The sequence below is a fragment of the Brachionichthys hirsutus genome, chromosome 9, assembly GCF_040956055.1.
Source record: "Brachionichthys hirsutus isolate HB-005 chromosome 9, CSIRO-AGI_Bhir_v1, whole genome shotgun sequence".
NCBI lineage: Eukaryota > Metazoa > Chordata > Actinopteri > Lophiiformes > Brachionichthyidae > Brachionichthys > Brachionichthys hirsutus.
In genome coordinates this window covers 9,894,442-9,916,966 of record NC_090905.1, presented here as the reverse complement: position 1 = coordinate 9,916,966, position 22,525 = coordinate 9,894,442, and the positions used below count along the sequence as shown (strand labels likewise).

The 22,525-nt window shown below is 44.3% G+C and overlaps 1 protein-coding gene across 1 annotated transcript in view; it reads left to right on the top strand.

Annotated features, from left to right (window-relative positions):
* Window positions 1-22,525, top strand: part of obscna (obscurin, cytoskeletal calmodulin and titin-interacting RhoGEF a) — a 34,497-nt gene that overhangs the window by 3,743 nt on the left and 8,229 nt on the right. The window contains 46 exon segments of the mRNA XM_068743548.1: window positions 95-361; window positions 459-731; window positions 824-1,087; window positions 1,236-1,502; window positions 1,855-2,121; window positions 2,219-2,488; window positions 2,593-2,859; window positions 2,946-3,221; window positions 3,419-3,685; window positions 3,790-3,816; window positions 4,500-4,766; window positions 4,844-5,110; window positions 5,204-5,470; window positions 5,595-5,861; window positions 5,947-6,213; window positions 6,450-6,716; window positions 6,890-7,159; window positions 7,326-7,604; window positions 7,711-7,968; window positions 8,070-8,336; window positions 8,521-8,787; window positions 9,002-9,268; window positions 9,371-9,637; window positions 9,744-10,010; window positions 10,108-12,576; window positions 12,610-13,281; window positions 13,357-13,411; window positions 13,490-13,584; window positions 13,679-13,791; window positions 13,961-14,161; window positions 14,335-14,417; window positions 14,664-14,837; window positions 14,915-15,074; window positions 15,186-15,287; window positions 15,556-15,720; window positions 16,483-16,638; window positions 16,843-17,020; window positions 17,250-17,363; window positions 17,530-17,697; window positions 18,216-18,318; window positions 18,413-18,542; window positions 18,625-18,730; window positions 20,431-20,539; window positions 21,642-21,775; window positions 21,856-21,968; window positions 22,245-22,413. Of these exon segments, the coding sequence (XP_068599649.1) occupies window positions 95-361; window positions 459-731; window positions 824-1,087; window positions 1,236-1,502; window positions 1,855-2,121; window positions 2,219-2,488; window positions 2,593-2,859; window positions 2,946-3,221; window positions 3,419-3,685; window positions 3,790-3,816; window positions 4,500-4,766; window positions 4,844-5,110; window positions 5,204-5,470; window positions 5,595-5,861; window positions 5,947-6,213; window positions 6,450-6,716; window positions 6,890-7,159; window positions 7,326-7,604; window positions 7,711-7,968; window positions 8,070-8,336; window positions 8,521-8,787; window positions 9,002-9,268; window positions 9,371-9,637; window positions 9,744-10,010; window positions 10,108-12,576; window positions 12,610-13,281; window positions 13,357-13,411; window positions 13,490-13,584; window positions 13,679-13,791; window positions 13,961-14,161; window positions 14,335-14,417; window positions 14,664-14,837; window positions 14,915-15,074; window positions 15,186-15,287; window positions 15,556-15,720; window positions 16,483-16,638; window positions 16,843-17,020; window positions 17,250-17,363; window positions 17,530-17,697; window positions 18,216-18,318; window positions 18,413-18,542; window positions 18,625-18,730; window positions 20,431-20,539; window positions 21,642-21,775; window positions 21,856-21,968; window positions 22,245-22,413 (11,958 nt within the window).

Sequence of the window (22,525 nt, the reverse complement as noted above, 5' to 3'; positions counted from 1 at the left end):
AGGGTCGACTCGTGTTTTGCCGTTTAGAACATCGACAGCGGCGCCAAATGAAGTGAAGAGAAGCTTGACTGAATGTTCTAAACTTTTCTTTCAGAGCTCCAGCACACTTTTGCCAGAGAGTTATGGGACACGAAAGCAGAGGAAAAGGGTAAAGTGACCCTGGAGTGCGAGACAAAAAGGGCAGTAAAGCATGTGACCTGGCGCAAGGGCATGATGGAGCTGAGGTCTGGTCGGAAGCATGTCATCAGGCAGAAGGGCGTTCTGCTGTCCCTGACCATCAACTCTCTGGAGAAATCAGACACAGATATTTACATTTGTGATGTCGGTACCATGCAGAGCCGGGCTCAACTAATTGTACAGGGTGAGACTGCAGGGAAGAGAACACTGAGCCTTACATCACTGTGCTTCAATGGGGCTCATTGAAATTGATCACTCCATCCGTTCCCTACTCCTCTCAGCTCAAAGAGTGTTGATCCTGGACGAATTGGAGGATGTCGTGTGTTTAGAGGATGACACGGTCACATTCGGGTGTCGAATTTGTCCAGATGACTACACTGGGGTCAAGTGGTATCTGGACGAGACCTTGCTGTACACAAATAGCCTCAATGAGATCCAGATGATGCCTGGAGGCCACCACACCCTCACCTTTAGACAGCTGGCACGCAAAGACACTGGCACTATCTCGTTTGCAGCAGGGGACAAGAGATCGTATGCATCGCTATTGGTTAGAGGTGAGGCTTTTGTCCAACGCGGAGTTTCATTGTGTGCTTTAAGTCATATTTCAAATGTTCTTGAAGCATTATCATCTCCTCTCGTGAAACAGAGCGGCGCCCCACCATCATTAAGGCACTAGAAGACTGTGAGGCTATCGAGGGCGGTGGGCTGACTTTGTCTTGTGTGACCTCCAAGCCATGCCACATCCTGTGGTACAAAAACTGTTGCCTGATGTGGAATTCCTCAAGGTATTTTGCCAGTCGCTCCGGCTGTGAGGCCTGGCTGACTATTCGGGAGGTCTGCAGCAGCGATGCTGGAGTGTATGAGTGCAGCGCTGGATCCGTCACAACCAGGGCGGTTGTGACTGTCAAAGGTAGAAATGATTTATTTAACCATTATCGCTGGACTGCTATTGCTTATTTGGGCCCATCATTAAATGCATTATGGGATTCTGAATTATTCAAATGTTGTAAATAAAATGTATATGTACGCATTTTGTGAGAATATTACTCTTTTTATAGCCATCCCAGCCGAGTTCACACAGCCTCTCAACACTATGGAGGCCAAAGAGGGGGAGACTGTGACTCTAACCTGTGAATACTCTCTGCCTGGGGTCCAGTTCCATTGGAGGAAAGGTTTTGAGAATATCAGGCCTGGAGACAAGTATGTGATGAAACAGAGGAAGACGGTTTATTCCCTAACCATCAGAGCCCTGAAGCCTCATGACTCAGGAGAATATTCCTGCCAGTGTAGAAATCACAGCACGACAGCAAGCCTAAAAGTGCACAGTACGTCTTTAGCTTTCTCTTCACACACTTTTCATACCGAATTTACAAATAATCAAGTATTTTCTTTTCTCTTCTGTAACCTTGCAAGATGTTTGGGGTGCACAAGTTCAATCCGCTTTGCACTACACTTTGATGTAGTGCTCTGTAGTAATGCCAACTCATGCACATTCATTTAACCGATAACATATATTGTGGTTGCAAATATTCCATTTGGCCTTTTTACAGAGCAGCAAATTCAGCCTGTTAACCTAAAATAAGAAATGAAAGTAGTAAATAAATAACAGTCGCTTTGGAGTCATTCGAGACATTTCAACGTATGCTGCTTTGCCATTTGCCCCCTCTTGTTTTGCAGCTGTCCCTATTACATTCATACAGCAGTTGAAGAACGTGCAAGCCGAGGAGGGAAACAACATCCTGCTGCGCTGTGAGGTGTCTAAAACTGGCATTCCAGTGGAGTGGAGGAAGGAACCTGAGCTGTTGAAGAATGGGGTTAAGTTCCAAATAAAGAAAAGGGAGGCCATCCTGGAGCTCCTGATATGGAAGCCTGTACCTGAAGACAGTGGCATCTACACCTGTGTGTGCGCTGATCAGATGACATCTGCAACCGTCAATATCACTGGTAGGACATGATGACCTATCAGGTTGAAGGTACAAATGCAATTTGTCAGTGCATCGTCATTGTCAGTAATCCTTGATATCACCCCTTGACACCTCAGCTCTCCCAGTCGTCTTCAAGCAGAAGCTGAGGAGCGTGCTGATTGAGGAGGGGAACACTGCAGTGTTCCGCAGTGAGTTGTCGAAACCTGGTCACACAGTGGAATGGAGGAAAGGCGGGGACGAAGTCATCCGGAATGGAGAGAAATATCACACGTGGCAGAGAGACACGCTGATTGAGCTTCGGATCCCCGATGTGACACCAGAGGACAGCGATACCTACACATGCATCTGTGGCGTCATCGAGAGCACTGCTACTCTGACTGTTAATGGTAGCCGACAGCATTTAATATTTCCACCGTTTTCTTTTATCTCTTTTGGTGAAACACAGAACATATTAATGAAGCAATTCGATTTACTAATCTTTGCCTTTCAGCTCTGATCATCACATTTAAGCAAAAACTGAGGAACCTCCAAGTAGAGGAAGGACACAACATCACGCTAAATTGTGAGATCTCTAGGCCTGGCTTCCCAGCGGAGTGGCGACTCGGAGGAGATGTGCTGGAAAATGGAGACAAGTACCATATTAAGCAGAGAGGCTCGGCCCTGGAGTTAATCATCAGAGATGCTGATCCAGAGGACAGCGGCGTCTACGCCTGTGTGTGTAGAGAGCAGAAGACAAAGGCCACTGTTAAAGTTATATGTATGTTGTGCGCGTTAAAGTACAGAGGAGGCAAGATGGTACTGCGTCCCGCCTTTCTAAAACAGTATCTGTGATTGATTCAATAGCTGCTCCTGCCACATTCAAAGTGGGTCTGAAGAGCCAGGAGGCTGAGGAGGGGGACAGCGTGACTTTATGCTGTGAGCTGTCAAAGAAAGGAGTCCCGGTGCAGTGGCAGAGACATACTCAGGTGCTGTCACAGGAAATATTTGGAGGAAAGTATGAGATGAAGCAAGAAGCGAAGATGGCTAAGATGAAAATTTTCAACATCCAACCAGAGGATGCAGGGAAGTACAGCTGCATCGCTGGCGATGAGAAAACCTCAGCTGAAGTCAAAGTCATTCGTAAGTTTGAATGTTGTGAAGATCAGTAGAGTATGCTGTATTCTTCAAAGTATTAGAGTAGATGACAAATTGTGACATTTTTTATGGCTTTTAGGAGAGTAGGAGCAGAAAAATGTCGTTGCTACCAATAGCGTACTGCAACAGATAGAGAAAAGTGGAATCATTTATCACTGAAATCAGGATTTTCTCATATACAGTGCTTCCGGTGATGTTCAAACGAGAGATCCACAGCCTCGCAGTAAAAGAAGGGGCGAGCGGAGTATTCTGCTGTGAGCTCTCCAAACCCGGCGCTCCGGTAGAGTGGCGGAAAGGCAGAGTCATCCTGAAGCCTGGACAGAAATACGAAATGAAGCAGGAGGGACGTATGACTAGACTTGTTATCAACAATGTAGAGGAGAGTGACGCTGGGAAATACACGTGCAAGACCAAAGACAGTAAATCCACCGCTGAGCTCACTGTCCAAGGTGAGGGAGGTCAAAAATCCCTCTCATGCCGTGTGTTGGATTTATTCTTTCATTGAACACGTTCTTCTTCCTTTAAAAAAAAAACATTCTAATGCAATCAGCAGAATCAGCCAAGCACAGACGTCAAAGAGGTCAGCTCTCATGTAGGAAAAACAATATAGAGGCCGTGGGTAAAGCACTGCGACTGTTTCATATCTTGCCATTTAATATGCTCATCATAACACCCCTGTGTTCCGTGCACTGTCATGCGATATGAGATGTTCAGGCAACATTTTGCACTCGGGTACATCCCCAACACACACTATATTGCCAAACGTATATGCTCGCATGCCTTGGTATGCATATGAACTTCAGTGGCATCTCATTCTAAAACCTTAAACTTAATATGATGTTGCCTCAGTCAGACAAGTGCCCTTTGCCTGGCAACCGTCATCTCTTCCGTCAGATTGCCAGACCCAGAAGAGCGATTCGTCCAGAGAACACATCTTCACTGTTCTAGAGTCTAGTTCCAGATTTGTCTACGCCTGTGGCCTTGGAAGTGATTGGAAGACCCAAATTCAGGGATTTGGAAAGCTGAGCAAATACTTATAGCAATATAGTGTACCTTAGTTATAGTAATGGCTCTCATCTTTTTATTGCAAGTAATATTACACGTTTGACCATTCTTTGATGTGGCATTCAAAAAGACATTTAAACTCACTGTCTATAACGGATGATCAAACAATATAATCCACTGTCCAGTTGTGAGCATTTCTGCCACATGACATTTGTTGTATCTATTTAACATTTATGTAATATTGTCTCTGATTTACAGGTTTACCACCAAGATTTAAGATGCCACTAGCGAACCAGGAAGTGATGGAAGGCAACACCGTGACTCTGCGCTGTGAGCTGGATAAGCCTGCCTCCTCGGTGGAGTGGAGAAAAGGAGCAGAGGTGCTGAAAAATGGAGACAAATACCAGATAAGAAAGAAGGACTTGCAGCTGGAGGTGAAGATCACTGAGCTCGAACTCGCTGACACTGGAGGGTACGCCTGCATATGTGGAGAACAGACGACTACAGCGTCGATTACTGTGAATGGTGAGTGTTGCGTAAGTCGGTTCAGAACGCACAGCGAATCAAGATGCAACCTAGAGTTCCTTTGTTGTTACCTCTAGAACGGCCCATCAAATTCCTTCAAAAGCTAAAGAACATTCAGGTGCAAGAGGGCAACGAAGTGACACTAAGTTGCGAGCTATCCAAACCTGACGCTCCGGTGCTATGGAAGAAAGGAGATGACGTGTTGGCCAACGGTGAAAAGTACCAGATGAAACAGAGCGGCTCAACTTTAGAGCTCCTCCTGAGGAAAAGTCACCCCGAGGACAGCGGCACGTACGGCTGCGTTTGCCATGACATAAAAACGACTGCCACAATCATCATCACTGGTGAGAGTCACTGGGCGTTACAATAACAAACATCTTGCTTAGATCAGTCGCGCATCTCACACAGTATTTTGTCCCTGCGCTATCACTCCTCAGCTATTCCAATAACTTTCAAGCAGAAGTTGAAGAATTTGGAAGCTGTGGAAGAGAGCAGCGTCATCCTGCGCTGCGAGCTTTCTAAAGCAGGAGTCCCAGTGGAGTGGAGGAAGGAGGCACAGCTCCTGAAGGAGGGAGAGAAATATCAAATGAAGCAAGAAGGCAGGCTGGCCGAGATGCTGATCAGAAATCTAACTCTAGCGGATGCTGGGAAGTTCAGCTGTTATGTCGGCAATGTTGTGACGACAGCTGACATAAAAGTAAGAGGTAAGCGTCGGTACCGCTTTTATGGTGATTTGGCCTCTTATCCACAGTAAGACAGAAATTTCCTCCAAATGGAATAATGAAAGAATTTCCAGTTTCAGATTTTACTTGATTTGTATTTCCTCAGAAATCCCTGTAACATTTAAAAAAGAGGTGGAGAACTTAGAGGTAAAGGAAGGGGACTACGGGGTCTTCTGTTGTGAACTCTCCAAACGTGGAGCCCCAGTGGACTGGAGGAAAGGCAGAGTTGTCCTCAAGCCTGGATACAAATACGAGATGGAACAGGAAGGACATCTCACTAAACTGATTATCAACAACATAGACGAGAGCGATGCTGGGAAATACACCTGCAAGACCGACGACAGCCAATCAACTGCTGAGCTCACAGTCAAATGTGAGATGGAGACGCCGCACCGGAAAAACACCTTTCTGACCTTTCTCATGTTTTGGAGAATAACCACTATTTGGTTGTTTTGTAGCCCCGCCGATCACTTTCAAGACAAAACTGAGGAACCAGCAGGTGGAGGAGGAGAACAGCTTGACGTTGACCTGTGAGCTGTCTAAACCCGGCCTTGCTGTGGAGTGGAAGAAAGGAGAAGAGCTTCTGAAGAATAATTTTAAGTACCAGTTAAAAAATCGAAACGCCGTCATGGAGCTGACCATTAGAAAAGCACAGCTGGAGGACGGCGGACTTTACAGCTGCATTTATGGTGACGCCAAGACCGTATCCGACGTCACAGTTTCACGTAAGGCAGGCTCGGAAGTACAAATGCGTGTTTTTACATTTTTAACTATCCAAAATATGGAAATTTTGACATGAAGTTAACTTTGTGATTGTATCGGGTTGAAAGTTGTCTATTAAAGGGGAAGTAGTAAAATGTTGCCCGAAGTGTTTATTGCAGAAAAACCTAAAAATCCAAAAGGGGCATCATTGACATGATAAAAAAACATAAAAATGAGCATGAACTTGATTTTCCGACAGCCATCCCCATCTCCTTTAAAACGGGTCTGAAGAATCAGGAAGCAGCTGAAGGAGGAAATGTGTCCCTTCGCTGTGAACTGTCCAGGACTGGGATGCCTGTCCAGTGGTTCAAGGCTGAGGATCAGCTCCATCACGGGGGGCGATACCAAATGACCCTGAGAGGGAATATAGCTGAGTTGCAAATAAAAAGCATCCAGCCTGAGGACGTTGGGGTCTACTGCTGTGTCCTAGGAGACAAGAAGACCACAGCTGAAGTAAATGTGAAAGGTATGATGGCCCTTTATTCTTACTCAGACCGATCTTCAACTAGTGTGAATTCTTGGACTGCTGATGTAAATTTATTTCACTCTTCTGGCTACAGTGATTAATTCAATTTTGTGGAAATTCCTTCGACGTGTTATTTTAGGCTGACAAGTTGTCTACTTTCCTTCCTCAAACAGCGGCTGCATCCGTGTTCTTTGAGAAGGAACTGGAAAATCAAGTGGTGATGGAGGGCAAATCCGTGCTGCTGTCCTGTGAAGTTTCCAGTGCTAATGTCCCGGTCACCTGGAAGAAGGACAACACTGTGGTGGAAGAAGGAGGGCAATGCATTATAAAAAAGAAAGGTCCCACACACAGCCTGGAGATAAAGAAACTTCATCTAGAGGATACAGGGGAGTACTGCTGCATCACGAGAGGCAAGAGGACCACAGCCAAGCTGATCGTCAGGGGTAGGCGGACAGTACAAGATAGTTCTACTAATATTTATTGTTTGCTCACAAGAAACGCAGCATCAACCAACCCAACAGATCATTTTCATTTAAGAGGTTATAAAATACATTCCATTCCATCTCCATTTCTAAAAATCCAGCTTTATAGCTTCCTCTTCCTCCACAGAGCGCGTGCGGATCGTCACAGGGCTGCAAGACAGAACGGTGACGGCGGGCGACGATGCCGAGTTTGTGTGCGAGCTGAGCCATGCTAATGTGAGTGAGGGTGTCTGGTGGCTCGGGTCCAGCCCCCTGCAGAAGAACGAGATGAACCGGATGACATGCCAGGGTTGGCAGCAGCGACTGGTCCTTACAATGACAACGCCGGAGGAGACGGGCACTGTGGCATTTGTGGTCGACGAGGAGAGGACCTCTGCACGTTTGCTTGTCGTTTCCAAGCCCAAAGGTCAGTAGAAACATGAGATGGAGAGCCTCTTTAAAACTCAGCAATAACTTGCAATTTCAGCTAAAGCAATTTCCTCTGAACCCGACTCTCTGATTTCAACTCGTAGTTTTATTTGAGGAGAAGCCTGAAGACATTGTGATTATGGAAGGCAAGACTGCCACTTTGTCCTGCACGACCTCTGATTTGACCTCTCCGGTCTCGTGGCGACGCAACCACATTCCACTCCAAAATAGTTATAAATATGAGATACGTAAGGAGGGAAAAGTGAACATGTTGCTCATCCATGATGTGGATCCCCTGGATACCGGTATATACTCCTGTGATACAGGAGATGTGCAGAGCAGCGCTAAACTCACTGTGACAGGTTAAAAATAAAGTTGCTTTCAGACATAGTGAAAAATATTAGATACGGTGACGTTTTCCCAATTCTAACCAAATGTCTCAATTCCACTGTTCCATTCTCAGAACTACCTCCATTCTTTCAAGAACAATTACAGAGTTTGGAGGTTGTCGAAGGAGGTTCAGCCTGTTTGTACTGCGAGTTGTCAAAATTGGGGGTGCCGGTTCAATGGAAGAAGGACAGACAGCCTCTAAGAGCCAGCAGGAAGCACGAGCTGAGGCAGGATGGCTGCTTCCTCCAGCTCCACATCAAGGAGCTCAAACCTGAAGACAGTGGCAGCTACTCATGTCAAGCTGGACACGCAGAGACCACAGCAACTGTGACAGTGACAGGTGTGTGTATAGGCAGTTAACAGTTGTTCTATGTTTGATCAGTATGTCTTTAACCACGGAGAAAAAAAAAAAGGCTGCTGGGTTAGGCTCCAGCAACACCCGCGACCCGGATATTGGAAGAAGCGGTCAGGAAAATGGACAAATGAATAAATAAATAGGTAGCTTTCTAAATTCCTTTTCTCAGAGCTCCCTCCATTCTTCAAGGCTGAATTAAGAAGTGTAGAGTCTTTGGAAGGAGATGCAACCTCTTTGCACTGCGAGCTGTCTAAGCCTGGAGTATCAGTGCAGTGGAAAAAGAACAAGGTGCCGCTGAGAGCAAACAGGAAATACGAGATGAAACAAGATGGCTGCTTCCTCCAGCTCCACATTAAGGAGCTCAAACCTGAGGATGGTGGCAGCTATTCATGCCATGCAAGAAACGCAGAGACCACTGCAGCAGTGCTGGTTAAAGGTCTGTGTTTTGGGAATTTGCATTGAAGATTTTAAAGTTCACAACAATGTCTAAGTCATTTCTCTTTCACTGTCATTATCTAAGCATTGTGAAAAGCAACATTATTTGATGTGAAATGGAACAGATATTATTAATCTTCAAAATAAGCAGATTGCAAAGACACGAGTGGAATTTCTTGTTGCTCATTAGTCCTTAATCCTTACATTTCACCCAGAGCTCCCGCCATTTTTCAAAGAGGTTTTAAAAGCCATTGAGGCGGAGGAGGGAGGCACAGCCTTCCTGCACTGTGAGCTGTCAAAGCGAGGAGTGTCTGTTCAGTGGAAGAAGAACAAGCTGCCACTGAGAGCCAGCAGGAAGTACGAGATGAAACAAGATGGCTGCCTCCTGCAGCTCCATATCAAGGAGCTCAAACCTGAGGACAGCGGCAGCTACTCATGCCATGCAGGAAGTTCAGAGACCTCAGCGACCCTATTAGTGAAAGGTTTCAATGCTTTCATCTCCTATATTTTATTTCTCAAAATGTTATTTGTGTTTCACTAAAACATCCCAGCCTGCTACTCCATAAATATTTTATATTCCACAGAGCACCTTCCATTTTTCAAAGAAGAATTGCAGAACGTGAAGGTTGAGGAGGGAGGTGCAGCCTCCTTGTGTTGTCAGCTGTCCAAGCCTGGCATATCAGTACAATGGAGGAAGAACAAATTGCCACTGAGAGCCAGCAGGAAGTACGAGATTAGGCAGGATGGCTGCCTCCTCCAGCTCCACATCAAGGAGCTCGAACCTGAGGACAGTGGCAGCTACTCGTGTCAAGCAGGAAATGCAGAGACCACTGCAACCTTATCAGTGAAAGGTTTATCATCTTTATACATCTTATTTAAGCTTTATGTGTCAAATGTAGTTTGTGTTTCACTAAAACATCCCAATCTGTTACTCCATAAACATTTTATATTCCACAGAGCTGCCTACATTTTTTAAAGAAGAATTGCAGAATGTGAAGGTTGAGGAGGGAGGCGCAGCCACTCTGTGTTGTGAACTGTCCAAGCCTGGCATGTCAGTACAATGGAGGAAGAACAAACTGCCACTGAGAGCCAGCAGGAAGTACGAGATGAAGCAGGATGGCTGCCTCCTCCGGCTCCACATTAGGGAGCTCGAACCTGAGGACAGTGGCAGCTACTCGTGTCATGAAGGAAATACAGAGACTACTGCAACTGTGATGGTAAAAGGTACATGGACTTTGTTAGGTCCTTGGAAAAGTTACAGAAATAACTGTCCAGTCTCCAATAATATGTTCGACAAAATATTTCTTATTTTCTTGTGCAGCTCTACAACTGGCGCCACCGAAGTTAGAGCGTCCCACAACAATGGCTGTTCATCCAGAGAGTGAAAGGTCTATTCCTCCCGAGCCCAAAATGAGAGCTACTCGGAAAGCATCTTTTACAAGTTTAGAAACAGATGTGGAGTCCGTGTTTGACTTAAAACAATCCATGTTAAGGGTGACTAATGAAGGACAAAGGGGCATCCAACCTGCAGGGTCTTCAAAGAAAGACTTTGTTCTTGTAAAGAATCCTACACAGCTGGAAAGACCTAAGGATGAAGACAGTGAGCTGTACAAGACTAGTGATGAGACAATGAGACTATTGGAGAAGGAAAATGAATTTGACTGGAATGTAAAAGAACGATCAAAGCTGTTGGAAAAGGAGTATAATGTTTACGTGGAGGCAAGACAGCCAGGGGGGAAGTTGGAGAAACTAGACAAGGTTGACCCATATGCAAATCAGGCAGACAAAGTTCTTGGAGATGCTTTATTTGAGCAAAATAAACAGCCGATTATAAGTTTGAAAAAGGAAAAAGAAGTTGCACTGATGTCTAAACAGCTCGGACAGACTTTAGAGAAAACTAATCCATCTGCTCAACCAGAGATTGAAAGGCCTGTTCTTCCAGAGCCCAAAAAGAGATCTAATAGGAAAGCATCCATCTCAAATTTGGAAAAGGATATTGAGTCCGTGCTTGACCTAAATCAGTCTATGCTAAGGGAGACTAATGAGGACCATAAGAGCATTCAGCCTCCAAGATCTATGGATGTAAATCTTTCAAAGCATGTAACACAACTGGAAAAGCAAGAGGAGAAAGAAAGTTCAGTGCACAATACAGCTGATATAACAATGAGACTATTGCATGGGGAAGATGAGGCAGACCGGAAGCTGGAAGAACAACCTAGACCAGTGGAAATGAAGGAGGATGTCTTCACGGACACAAGACAACTGTGTCTGGACAGCACAAGTTGGCCAGACACAGATCAGAGAGACACCGTGTTCGAAAAAAAGAGACATATGTTAATAAGTCTAGAAAATGAACATGAACCAGAGTCAAAACAGCCTGGAAAGACTTTAGAGACAGCAAAACCTATAGCTCATCCAGCAAATAAAAGGCCTGTTCCTCCAGAGCCCAAAAAGAGGGTCTATAGGAAAGCATCTGTTGGTTCAGACAAATATGTGGAGTCAGTGTTTGACACAAAACAGTCAATGTTAAGGGAAACTAATGATGAAGGCATCCAAACTGCAAGGTCTATGGACAAAGCTGATGCTGCAAAGAGAGTCACACAAGTGGAAAAACATGAAGAGAAAGACAGTGATGTGTACCGTACCTCTGATCAGCCAATAACACTACTGCAGAAGGAAGATAGGGTTGACAGGGAAGCAGAGGGACCAACAAAGCCTTTGGTTAAGGAGAAACGTATTTTCATGGACACAAGATATCCAGGAATGAAGTCAGAGAACTTGGTCAGAGTTGACCCTGAAGTAACGCAGTCCGGCAAGTTTCTGGGAGACACTGTGTTAGAGCAAATGCAGCGAAATGAAGAGATCTCTAAACAAACCGGACAGCATTTACAAAAAACAAGTAAAGCTGAACGAAAGGACGATCTTTGGAACAAAGATGCAGACGAAAAGCCTGATAAACCACTTGAAAAGTTCGTGAAAGAAGCACTAAATGAACAAAAGGAGTGGACAATAAAGAAAAATAAAGTTGATGAACCAGAACAGAAAGTCAGCAAACTGCCAATAAGAGCTGAGAAAACAGCATCAGCGGAACCAATTAAATATTATCCAGAGGAATGTGTGAAGATCATTGTCCAGTCAGTAGACTCATCTGTCAATGATTATGCAGAAGACCATACAGAGAGAGACCATGTGAGACGAGTGTCCACAGAAGCAGCGGGAAACAAAAAGCTATTGAATATAACGGGGGATGAACAGTCAAAAGGACAACCTGAGGACACAGAAAATGAGGCTGAATGCAGCCCACCAAAACCACCTGTGAGAACAAAAAGCAAAGCAAAAGGGGGGGCCGAAAACCAATATTCAAGGGACACAGACTCAGATCATGATGATCAGCAGCTGGCAAGAGTTGTAACAAAAACAATGTATGATCATCCGATTGAAGAGTCAACATTGTCTTTGAAAAAAGAAGAGAAACCAAGACCTGAGAAGAAACAATTGGTGACAGCAGACATTGAGGTGGCGGAGAGAACTAAGCATCCTATTAACACCAAACAGCCTGTCAAACAGTCAGCAAAACCCATCAGAAAAGAAGCTGAAGTAAATCAAGAAATTAAACTTGCAGTTGAGCCAATGAGAAGAGAGGAAGATCAGCATTCCGAAATGTCTGAAGACATTCCGCTTCTCTACATCTCTGAAGATGAAACTTTCCTAGAAGCACTGACTGAGACACTAGAGCCCCACAGAGATGTCTGGCCCACTGGTTCTGTTGTTGAAGGTTCGGTCCAGCCCTGTTCTCACCCTCCAATTCATGCACCCCAGAAAGAACAGCCCACAAATGATGCAACACTGGAGGCGAATGCCAGCGCTGAGGAAGAGCAACAACTCCAAGAGGCTGCAGTCAAGATACAGGCTGCATTCAAAAGCTACAAAATCCGTAAAGATATGCGACCAGCTTTTAAAGAAGTGTTTAAGAACCAGAGTGCAGATCTCCATGGTACGCTCACACTGGTGTGCACAGTGGAAGGAAAACCCAGCGCAGTCCGCTGGTTGAAAAACAGCCAACCAATCACAAAAGACCATCGTTGTCATATTGAGACTACAGAGAGTGGCGCATGTAAACTAGTGATTAAAAACGTCACCAGTAATGACAATGGAATCTATACATGCGAGGCGTTGAACAAGTTCGGTGTGACCTCCTACAATGGAAATATAACAGTCGTACACCCTCAGAAGCCCGCGGCGACAGTCCAGAAGCCTGTGCACCCACCACTCGCAGCCATAACTCCGCTGCAACTTGCTTATCCGAAGCCTGAGGCCCAGGCCAAGTCACAGACTCGCGACCCTCCTCGGGGTCCACCCCAGATGCCCACATCAGCTACAGATGCTGGGAGCTACGTAGAAAGTGTGAGCGTCTCTCTGTGGGAGGCCTACAACCTGACCGAGCAGCAGAGCCTGCAAGACAGGAGACGCTCCTCACTCATTACTGCCAGCTCCAGTGAGTAAATGCTCTTATTCTCTAACGTACTGCATATTGAAAAGTCAAGTACCTACAATTGTCTTCTTTCAACAGTGTCAAGTCCGTCTGATTACGAGACCGCTCCAGAGACCTGCACGGCTACACCGAGGTCAGAGGGCATAATTAGGAGTTTTGTGTTATAAATTATTAGTATGTTATTTGGTTGCAATGTTTTCATATTGTGCAGGGAATTGACAAAAGCAACAGACCAAGTCCCTGCCAGGGATGATAAAGAGCAACAAGCTACTGCACACCTTCCGAAGAAACTACTAAAGGTCAAAGGTCAGCAATGTTAATTTTATTTAAGCTCTGTTGTTTGACCGCTCCTGTCAGGAGACAAAAGATACCAAAGATGTCGTCCTGTCTAATTATTTAGGCCCTCATGAATGCAGACTGAGGACCGTATCTCCTAAACATCATCGGGGTCAGTCACCTTTGGCTAGTACCGGCTCTGGATCAGAGTCTGAGGGAGAAGAGGACGGACGAGAGGTACTGCTCTGTATCTGTGCACACCTTGTGCTTTATAAATAGTGATGTAATAATCTTTATTGTTACAAATTGCAATATTACTAACATTTTGAAAAAGCACCGTTTCCTATTTAATTGCATTGTACAGGCCTTCATTTATGTGTTTGCTTTTTTTTCTCTTTCACTTCAGATATTTGAAATGTATGTGACTCGAGCTGACTGCATTCCAAACAGTGGACGCAAGGACAGCTTTGTTCTGAAGGAAGGACAGTTTGTTGAAATCCTGGACTCTGTTCATCCTGATACGTGGCTGGTGAGAACTAAACCCACCAAAACTAACCCTGCTAGGCAGGGATGGGTGTGTCCGGCGTACCTAGAGAAGAAGAGAAAGGTATGGACTACAAATCCAGATGTCAACTCCTATACTGAGTAAATGTGTTATATTCTGTAACCTGAATCAGACACTGCGAGATTGTAATGTTGGATTGTAAATAGAGACATGTATTTCATCATTTACTCAGTATAGGAAGTTTTTAATAATACACAAAGCGGTCTTTTTGACAGGAGACCTTCTCACAATTGAGAACGCCTCAAGAAGATCTTGATGGAATTGGGTCAACAGGAGAAGAATACAGGAGAGCTCTGAGGTCCAAAACTCTGTATTTGTATAACTAAATGGGCAAAAACCTATTTTGACACTTGCTTTGGATCATATTAGTTATTTATTTTTAATGATATTTTATTTGGGTGTTTCATGCACTCATTATTTGCAAGTAATGTGGTTTTCATGATGGAGACTTTATGTTTTAGAAACAGTAGACAATAGTAGACAATAAATGAAAATTGCTACAGTGCTTCTAAATCTGCTTTAATTACATTCCCTTTTCCTTCAGCCAACTGATCCAAGGTCTGATTGACGGGGAAGAGGAGTTTGTAAAGGAGATGAAGACTTTCACTTGTCATCAGCTTCATCATTTGGACTCAGGCCAACACGTTCCCTTTAGCATCCTCAACCAGAAAGAGATTATTTTCAGGAATATAAAGGACATTGTATTTCTGCACGAGAGGTACAAGAAATGCATTCTACATGCATTCAATGCTCTTCTAAACGCTTTAAACATGCTGGACAAACATATCCCCTTAGAGTTCTCCTCCCCGGTCTGAGAGGCTGCGCCACGGATGATGACGTAGCCATGCATGTGATCAAGCACAGAGAGGACTTTGAAAAGTATCTTCACTACATGGTTGGGCAAGCACAAGCAGAGGCCAGCATCACAGACAAGCCTACCCAACAGTATTTCAAAGTACAGTACTCCCAAAAGTTGTGCTTCAATGAGAACATTGTGGAAAATAAACTGCTTACATTGATCTAATTTGCTTTTTTCTTTCTTCATTTATTGCTCATTACACTTCAGGAGTTAACAGAGTCTGGAAACCCCGACACTCATTCTATGGATGTCCTCACCTTCCTGCAACGACCAGTGGAGAGGATCCAAACATACCAAGCTTTGCTGAAGGTCAGCATAGAGTCTTATTTTTAATACGGTGGTTTGAAACCTTAATCAGTAAAGTTAGTTTGATGGACACAATGGTACTACGAAATGTAATTATTTAAAGGCTATATATTATGTTTAGCTATTTTCCGCGATCCCAAATAATTTTTGCATTAAGATATGTATATTTTTATGTTGGATATCTTTAGAATGATTTAAACTGGTTCTGCCTTCATTCATTGTATTTTATTTCCAGCTGATCTATTAAGTGTAAATTACGTTTTATTGGCAGGAGTTATTAAAGAATAAAGCAAAAAGTGGCCAGAACTGCTGTTTTTTGGAGGAGGCCTTCTCCATGGTGTCTCGTCTGCCTTGGAGGTCTGACAACCTGCACCAAGTGTCCCTCATTGAGAACTATCCAGCGCATCTAACCACGCTGGGGGAACCAGTGCGGCAGGTATCTTCAGATAGCAGCCTAGCTTTATGTTTCTAATCTGTCTGCTTTAAACAATACATTTTAGTAGTGATGTGTCATTTGGTTTAAACCAAAGGGGGAAAAAAATAAAATAGTGCCACTGCAAAATTGGATGGGATGGATGTAGAACTTGTGCCTATTTGTATGCCACTGGGCCATTTAGTCTTATTGTTCCGGTACTTTTGTGGTTGCAGAAATTTGATTGTCCAGTTGTCTAACAAAGGTCTGCTCTGAAGTGAATCACTTGCCATTTTTCCAGCTCTTAAAAATGCATGTTTTTCAGGTGATGCACATACTTTAGTTTAGTGCATCCACTATCAATCAAAATGCTTTTTGACCCAGCCTACATGTTACTTCACAGAGACATGCAGCAGCCATCCAGCTGTTAATAGTTGTTCATTTGCTTTTATACAGTCAAATTAAGTTGTTGGTAGAGTGAAACGTGAGTCAAAGACCCCCCATCGTAAAGTTGAGTGCTACAGAATTAATGCAATCTTTCTGCACCTTTTGCATTGGTCTGTGCTCAAAATATGTGACATTTAACTAGCAAAGTAGAGTTTCATGTCCTCGATGAAAGTGTAGCCTTGCAGTTCAGACCATGAGCTACAGATGGGGTGCACAGGGTCCTATAACTATGGAGCTACCCATAATACCCAGAAGATTATCAGCATTTAACAAGAATAAGAAGACATCAAATCACAATTGTTCTTCACACTGTATTGTCCATCGCCGTCTTCTCTTTAGGGATTCTTCACCGTTTGGGAAGAAACTCCAGAAATTACTACGACATCTAGAGAACATCAAAGACAAGTCTTCCTCTTTAAGGAATGTATTGTACTGTGTAAACTGAAGAGAGACTCCAGCAACAGTGACACCTACATTTTCAAAAACAAAATGAAGGTATATAATCTGTGTATTAGTATTGTATTAATATAGCCTTCGTCTTATCTTTTTTATTCTTGTTGTAGAAGTCTTTTTTTTTAAATTAACCACTTGATTGCACATTCAGCCAAATTGATGACAATTTCCATACTTCAGAATACTGCCAAAGGTCTCAAAGCTCATATCACTCACTCATCTTTGTCACTTTTGCAATCCACCCAGCTGAATGATGTGGAAATAAAGGAGACTGTGGGTGGAGATGAGAAGTCCTGGGGCTTGTGGCATGAACACAGGGGCTCATTGCGGAGGTACACACTGCAGGGTCGCTCCTCCCTGGTTAAACTCTCCTGGCTCAAAGACCTGAGGGAGCTGCAGCAACGTTCCAGCCTGCCATCGAACAGTAAATGTTTCATTCAAAGACAACAATATGCTGATGATGAATCTTCCCATTTGTTTTCAATTAGCAAGCTGCATTCATAAAATACCAATGGCAGCTAAAGTCTTGCATTAATTGCTGAGCCTGTGGTCTCTTGTCCAGAGACAATTTTTAATGATTGATGATCAGGCATCTTTTCTAGCGTAGGGATTGATTTTTACGTTTTCTATTCTGTGTTCGTGTCTCTCTGCAGGCCCACCAGTGTTCGAGACGCTGCTGTCTGACTGCTCAGCAAAAACAGGACAAACAATCAAACTGACCTGCAAAGTAACCGGGTTGCCAAAACCGGTGGTCAACTGGATCAAAGGTTGGCAATATCTTACACAAATATGTATGTAGCGTATGCACAGTGCTATCCCATAATGCTACCCACTTTTTCCATCTTTATCTTTCAGGGCTGATTGCGTATATGAATTATGTGCATGGTTGACTATGATGGTTTTGCTGTGACGATCTGATTGTTCACCTTTTAGATGGCCTTCCTTTTGAAGATGACCCCCACCACATCATCACGACAGACCGGTCAGGCACCTGCAGTCTTGTTCTGGACAGTCTCACTCCAGAGGACTCGGGACAGTATGCTTGCTGTGCTAACAGCTTTATGGGCAGTGCTGGCACTCTGGCTAAGGTTGTGGTACAGGGTAAGTCTATGGATGCATCTGACTGCAGAGAGTGAGACATATCGGTGTTATGGGCAAATATTCATGCTGTGTATTCACAGAGAAACTACACTACGACCACAATTCTAATTATCATTCAAATACTGCTTCAGTAAGAGCTCATGCATACTCATATGAATACTGTTGCCATTATTTTGATTTCTAATACTACGCTACTTGCTTATTAGGATTATTTCACTCATTGCTGTGTTTCCTGCTTTTCCATAGCATTTTTGAAATTGCTGCAGCTACAGAGATGAGTTCATTCACGAATGCAGTCTATTACTGCTACATCTTGAAAGTCACATTGCTGCCTGTTAGTGTGCATGTGCAGGAATTTCCCTTTGGGATTAATAAAGTAATCTGAATCTAATAGTGATAATACCGATACTATGAATATCACTAGTCTCTTGGTTACTATTCATCCCACTGCCTCTTATAGTCTATTTTTAATTATCGGGGCTCAGATAACATGTTGATGTTTTCCCGCTCCACTCCAGCTCCACCAAGATTTGTGTCTCGGCTTGAGAGTGCTTGTCTGATAGAAGGAGAAGATATACAGTTCACCTGCTCCACACTCACTACTCCTTTACCACGGATCAGGTCCTGTAAATCAGAGCAAATGTAGCTGTTGTAGGATTTTGTTGTTGTTGTTGTGATTTTGCGTATTTGACAGATACTTCTTTGGGTTCGGCAGGTGGTTGAAAGATGGCAAAGAGTTGACTGACCAGGAAAAACACTTTATCCATAATGATGCCCGGAGTGGGATCCTGTGTCTGACAGTCTTCAGTGCAACACAGCCAGATATTGGACAGTATGAGTGTGAGGTACAAACCCTTTTATGTAAAATCCACTTTCGGTATTTGTGACATCAGAGATGCAGTTCATCAGATATTTTCTTTTGTTTAGCTTTGGAATGAGTTCGGATGTGTCAAGTGCAAAGCTGGGCTATGCCCCGCTTATGTACCACCCAATGACATTGAGACTGACCAGCCGCAGGACTTGCCTCCTAAAGGTAGGACAGCCAGACCTAGTGGAGGTGAATATCTTCCACACAGGGTGGAAGTCCACAACAGGATTTTCCTGTGGACATCCCACAATTCATTAGTTGAGAGATGAAGCACATGCCATTACCCGGTTTTGCTGCAGCCCTCCTCCCTTGTGAGCCTGTCACCCATTCTGCATCACATCATCTCTGCACAACAAACTGCAGCACTCTGCATCATATCCACTTCCAGCCACCACCATTCATTCATTCATTCATTCTATTCAGATGATGTTAATCTGGCATTTTACTGACATTTTCCCATTTGACACATACCGGTACTCACATCATAAATCGTTCCAACTACTATGCTAGGTGTTACTTCATCCTCGAGGATTATGGCATGATGTGCGTTCTTTTCAATTATAAGAACTTTGTACAGTAACCTTTATGACCCGCATGTCATAAAGGTTACACTTTCTGCTCAGGGATAACTTTGGAGCAGACAAGGTCAGTTTCCTCCAATACACAGACAGTAGCCCAAAGGTGTCCCTAATCTTAGCAGCAGTAATTTAAATATAGTGATAATAGGCACTACTATTTCTCTGCTATAGTAAATAGTGGTTAAGATTCAAGATTCAAGACTCAAGATACTTTATTATCATTATGCGAACATAATAAAATCGTGTGAAGGCCCACGGCTTAAGGCACACATCATAAATATAATCAAAAACAAAAACTAAATTCTCTCTCTTAAAGAAACAATATATATATACACAAAGAGAGTGTGAATCACAGGCAATAGTGCAAAATAGCAGCAGCAGCACAGCAGGGCCGGCATAAAGCGTCCCAGATCGCTACAAGGGAACGACTGCTTTCACAGCCCGGGGGAAGAAGCTGTTCCTGAGCCTCGCAGTGCTGCTTCTTATTGTCCTGAACCGCTTCCCTGATGGGAGCGGGACAAACAGTTTGTGGCCCGGGTGGGTGGGGTCTGTGGCGATGCATCTGGCCCGCCTCTGGACTCTGGAGGTGTAAACAGAGCCCAAATCAGGCAGACGGTGACCCACAATCCCCTGAGCTGTCCTCACCACCCGGGATAGGTCCTTCCTGTCCTGCGCCGTGCAGTTGCCGTACCACACGGTCGCACTGAGACTGTTTGTACATGGTTAACATTTCTGTAAACAATGTCAGCAGTAGCTAAATAATAGAGTAGAATAGAAGTCCCGGATTCAATAGGATTTTGAGATGTAGATGGGACCGTGGATGATATTGTTTAAGTGGACTGTCTTGTCCCCATTTTCGTCTAGATATTTGATTCCGGTTCACCCTGTTTTCTGTTCCATTGTCTCTAACCTTTCTCCATCTTCCCTCTACTAGTCTTAAAGCAGGAGGTTCCTCACATGGACCATTCCATGCAAGTCATCATTTTCATGATAACACACAACATTTTACCCCGTCTCTTCTTGCAAATGCATGCCCAGCTAACTCTCCATTGCTACAAACACAAGATGGTCATGTGCTGGCCAGGTGTCCCCCTTATCCCCTGCTGGAGTGGGCATACGTCCATTCCTTGTTTGGTTAGTGGGGTTAGGCCCTCAAGACGCGAGGTAAGAAGAGCCTTACTGCACCATGAAGGTAAGGTAATGTATATTTTTCCCAAGATTCAGTCAAGGTAACACAATAATTTAAAACAAGCTATACATGATGAAGTGACGATGTGTTTTCCGTAGATGCGGACTCGGAGGGCTGGTCCACTGCCTTTGTGAAGAAATGGCTACAGACCGATTTCAGCACCTCTTCCATTGCTAAGATTCTTTTTCCTCCCGGACTTTCCAAACAGTAAGTGTCACAAGCAGCTGATGTTAAAAATAAAAAACATTTAATCATTTAAATCCATGGAAAAGCTTTTGTATGAATTTATGAAAGCATTGTGACGACCCCTGCGGGCAAGGTGTCCCCCGGAGTGGTGATCAGGGTCATTGACAACACCTGGCCAAGGTGTCCCGTTTATAAGCCGCCATGATCAGACACTAGGGTCGCTCCTTTTTCTACCCTTCCGTTTTTTTTTATCCCCAACATCAACCCATTCAGCTACCTGCAGCAGCTGTTCCTGGGTAAACTTACGCATCAGGAATCCCTCAGACGGAGTCCTAACAAACTCGGACACAGCCGCCATGACAGCCTGTCGGGTGGACAATAGAGATAATGTTCACACGGTAACCAGATGCACACAAAGAGGCAAATGTAACAAATGAACTCCACTCTAGTCTTCATGCGGTACTTACGCGCTATAACGCAGCGGGGCAGAGAGGCGACCTGCACACAGGCAAACGCCCCTAAATATTCCGCGCATGTGCTCCCGAGACAGATTCCAAAAGACAACTGACACGACAACTGGCACTACAGAAAAAGACAAGCTGACGCACCTGCACAAACACTCACTGAAACTCAACAGCAGACCGAATGCACACCTGATACAAATCAGCTGATTGGCGCACGCCGCATGGAATCCGCCAAAGTCAGTGAGAGCTGCCAAACACCAACGGGGCCAGCCAGGCATGGGAAATTCCCGGACGAGCCCCCACTTGTCACATCCATGACAAGAACAAGGAGAGACGCTGTGTAAAGGAAACAAAAGGGATTAATTCCAGACAACATTACTTAAATAGGGCAAAACGGGGGATCTATCTAAAATAGACAGTGGGGAAAACCCCAAACGAAACGTCTGCGAGGTTTATAACCTCGTCCAGGTGTTGTCAATGACCCTGATTACCACTCAGGGGATGACAAGGTGTGTGTGTGTGTGTGTGTGTGTGTGTGTGTGTGTGTGTGGGGGGGGGGGGGGGGGGGGTCACAGTATTGTATGAAAAACATAATTTACTCCGGCCCATCAGTACTATTTGATAATTCTCCATTCGTTTACGCTTATTTCTGTGCCCAGAGCTGAATGTGCTGCAGAAGAAGCCCCTCCTGCCTCACCACCCATGGCTCAGCTGCCACACGAGCCTCCTTGTTACTTCGAGGATGAAGAGGAAGAGATCTACATCTCGGAGTCAATGCAGGAAATTACAGATGGTATTCTCCTCTCTTAAAGATGGTAGTAAGACTCCTTTCAAAATGGTGTGATTTACTGACTGCTCCGATTCTCTGTTCAGCTTCTCCCTCCATTCAGGTACCGGCAGAGGACATGTGTGTAGAGCCTGGCAAGCCGGCGACATTTACTGCCATCATCACAGGAAGACCCACTCCTGAGATACAGTGGTACAAGGTAAGAGTACTGTGGATCATTGGCTCCTGATTGAAGCCACAACCCAACCCAAGCTTCTTTTGCATCTCATCATACCAAACACACCAAAATGCATATAATACATTTCAAAGGTCAAAATGAAGCACCTCCGTTGATTCAAATGTATAATAGTACTTTCTTCTATTTTATTTATTTATTTTAAAATGAATACAATTACTATTCTGCAAAATTAAAGAGGTTTGGACAGAATTTGTAGACCCGGAAGTTGTGTGTATTAAGTCTCCTCTGTGATTGAAGGATGGAGAGGAGCTTTCAGCCAATGAGAACGTGAAGCTTGTGCAGCAGGGTGCCAGATGTTCGTTGACCATCGTGTGCCCAGAGGGTGGGGACAGCGGCATATACACGTGCTTCGCTTACAATGACTCTGGCCATACTTCATGTCGGGCTCAGTTGACAGTAGAGGAAGGTGAGACACGGGCTAATGTGCATTAACATTTTATATCTATTCATTCAGTATTAATGTATGTATTAATCGGATATGGAAAATGTACTTATCACTGTAGCTTAGTTTTAAAGCA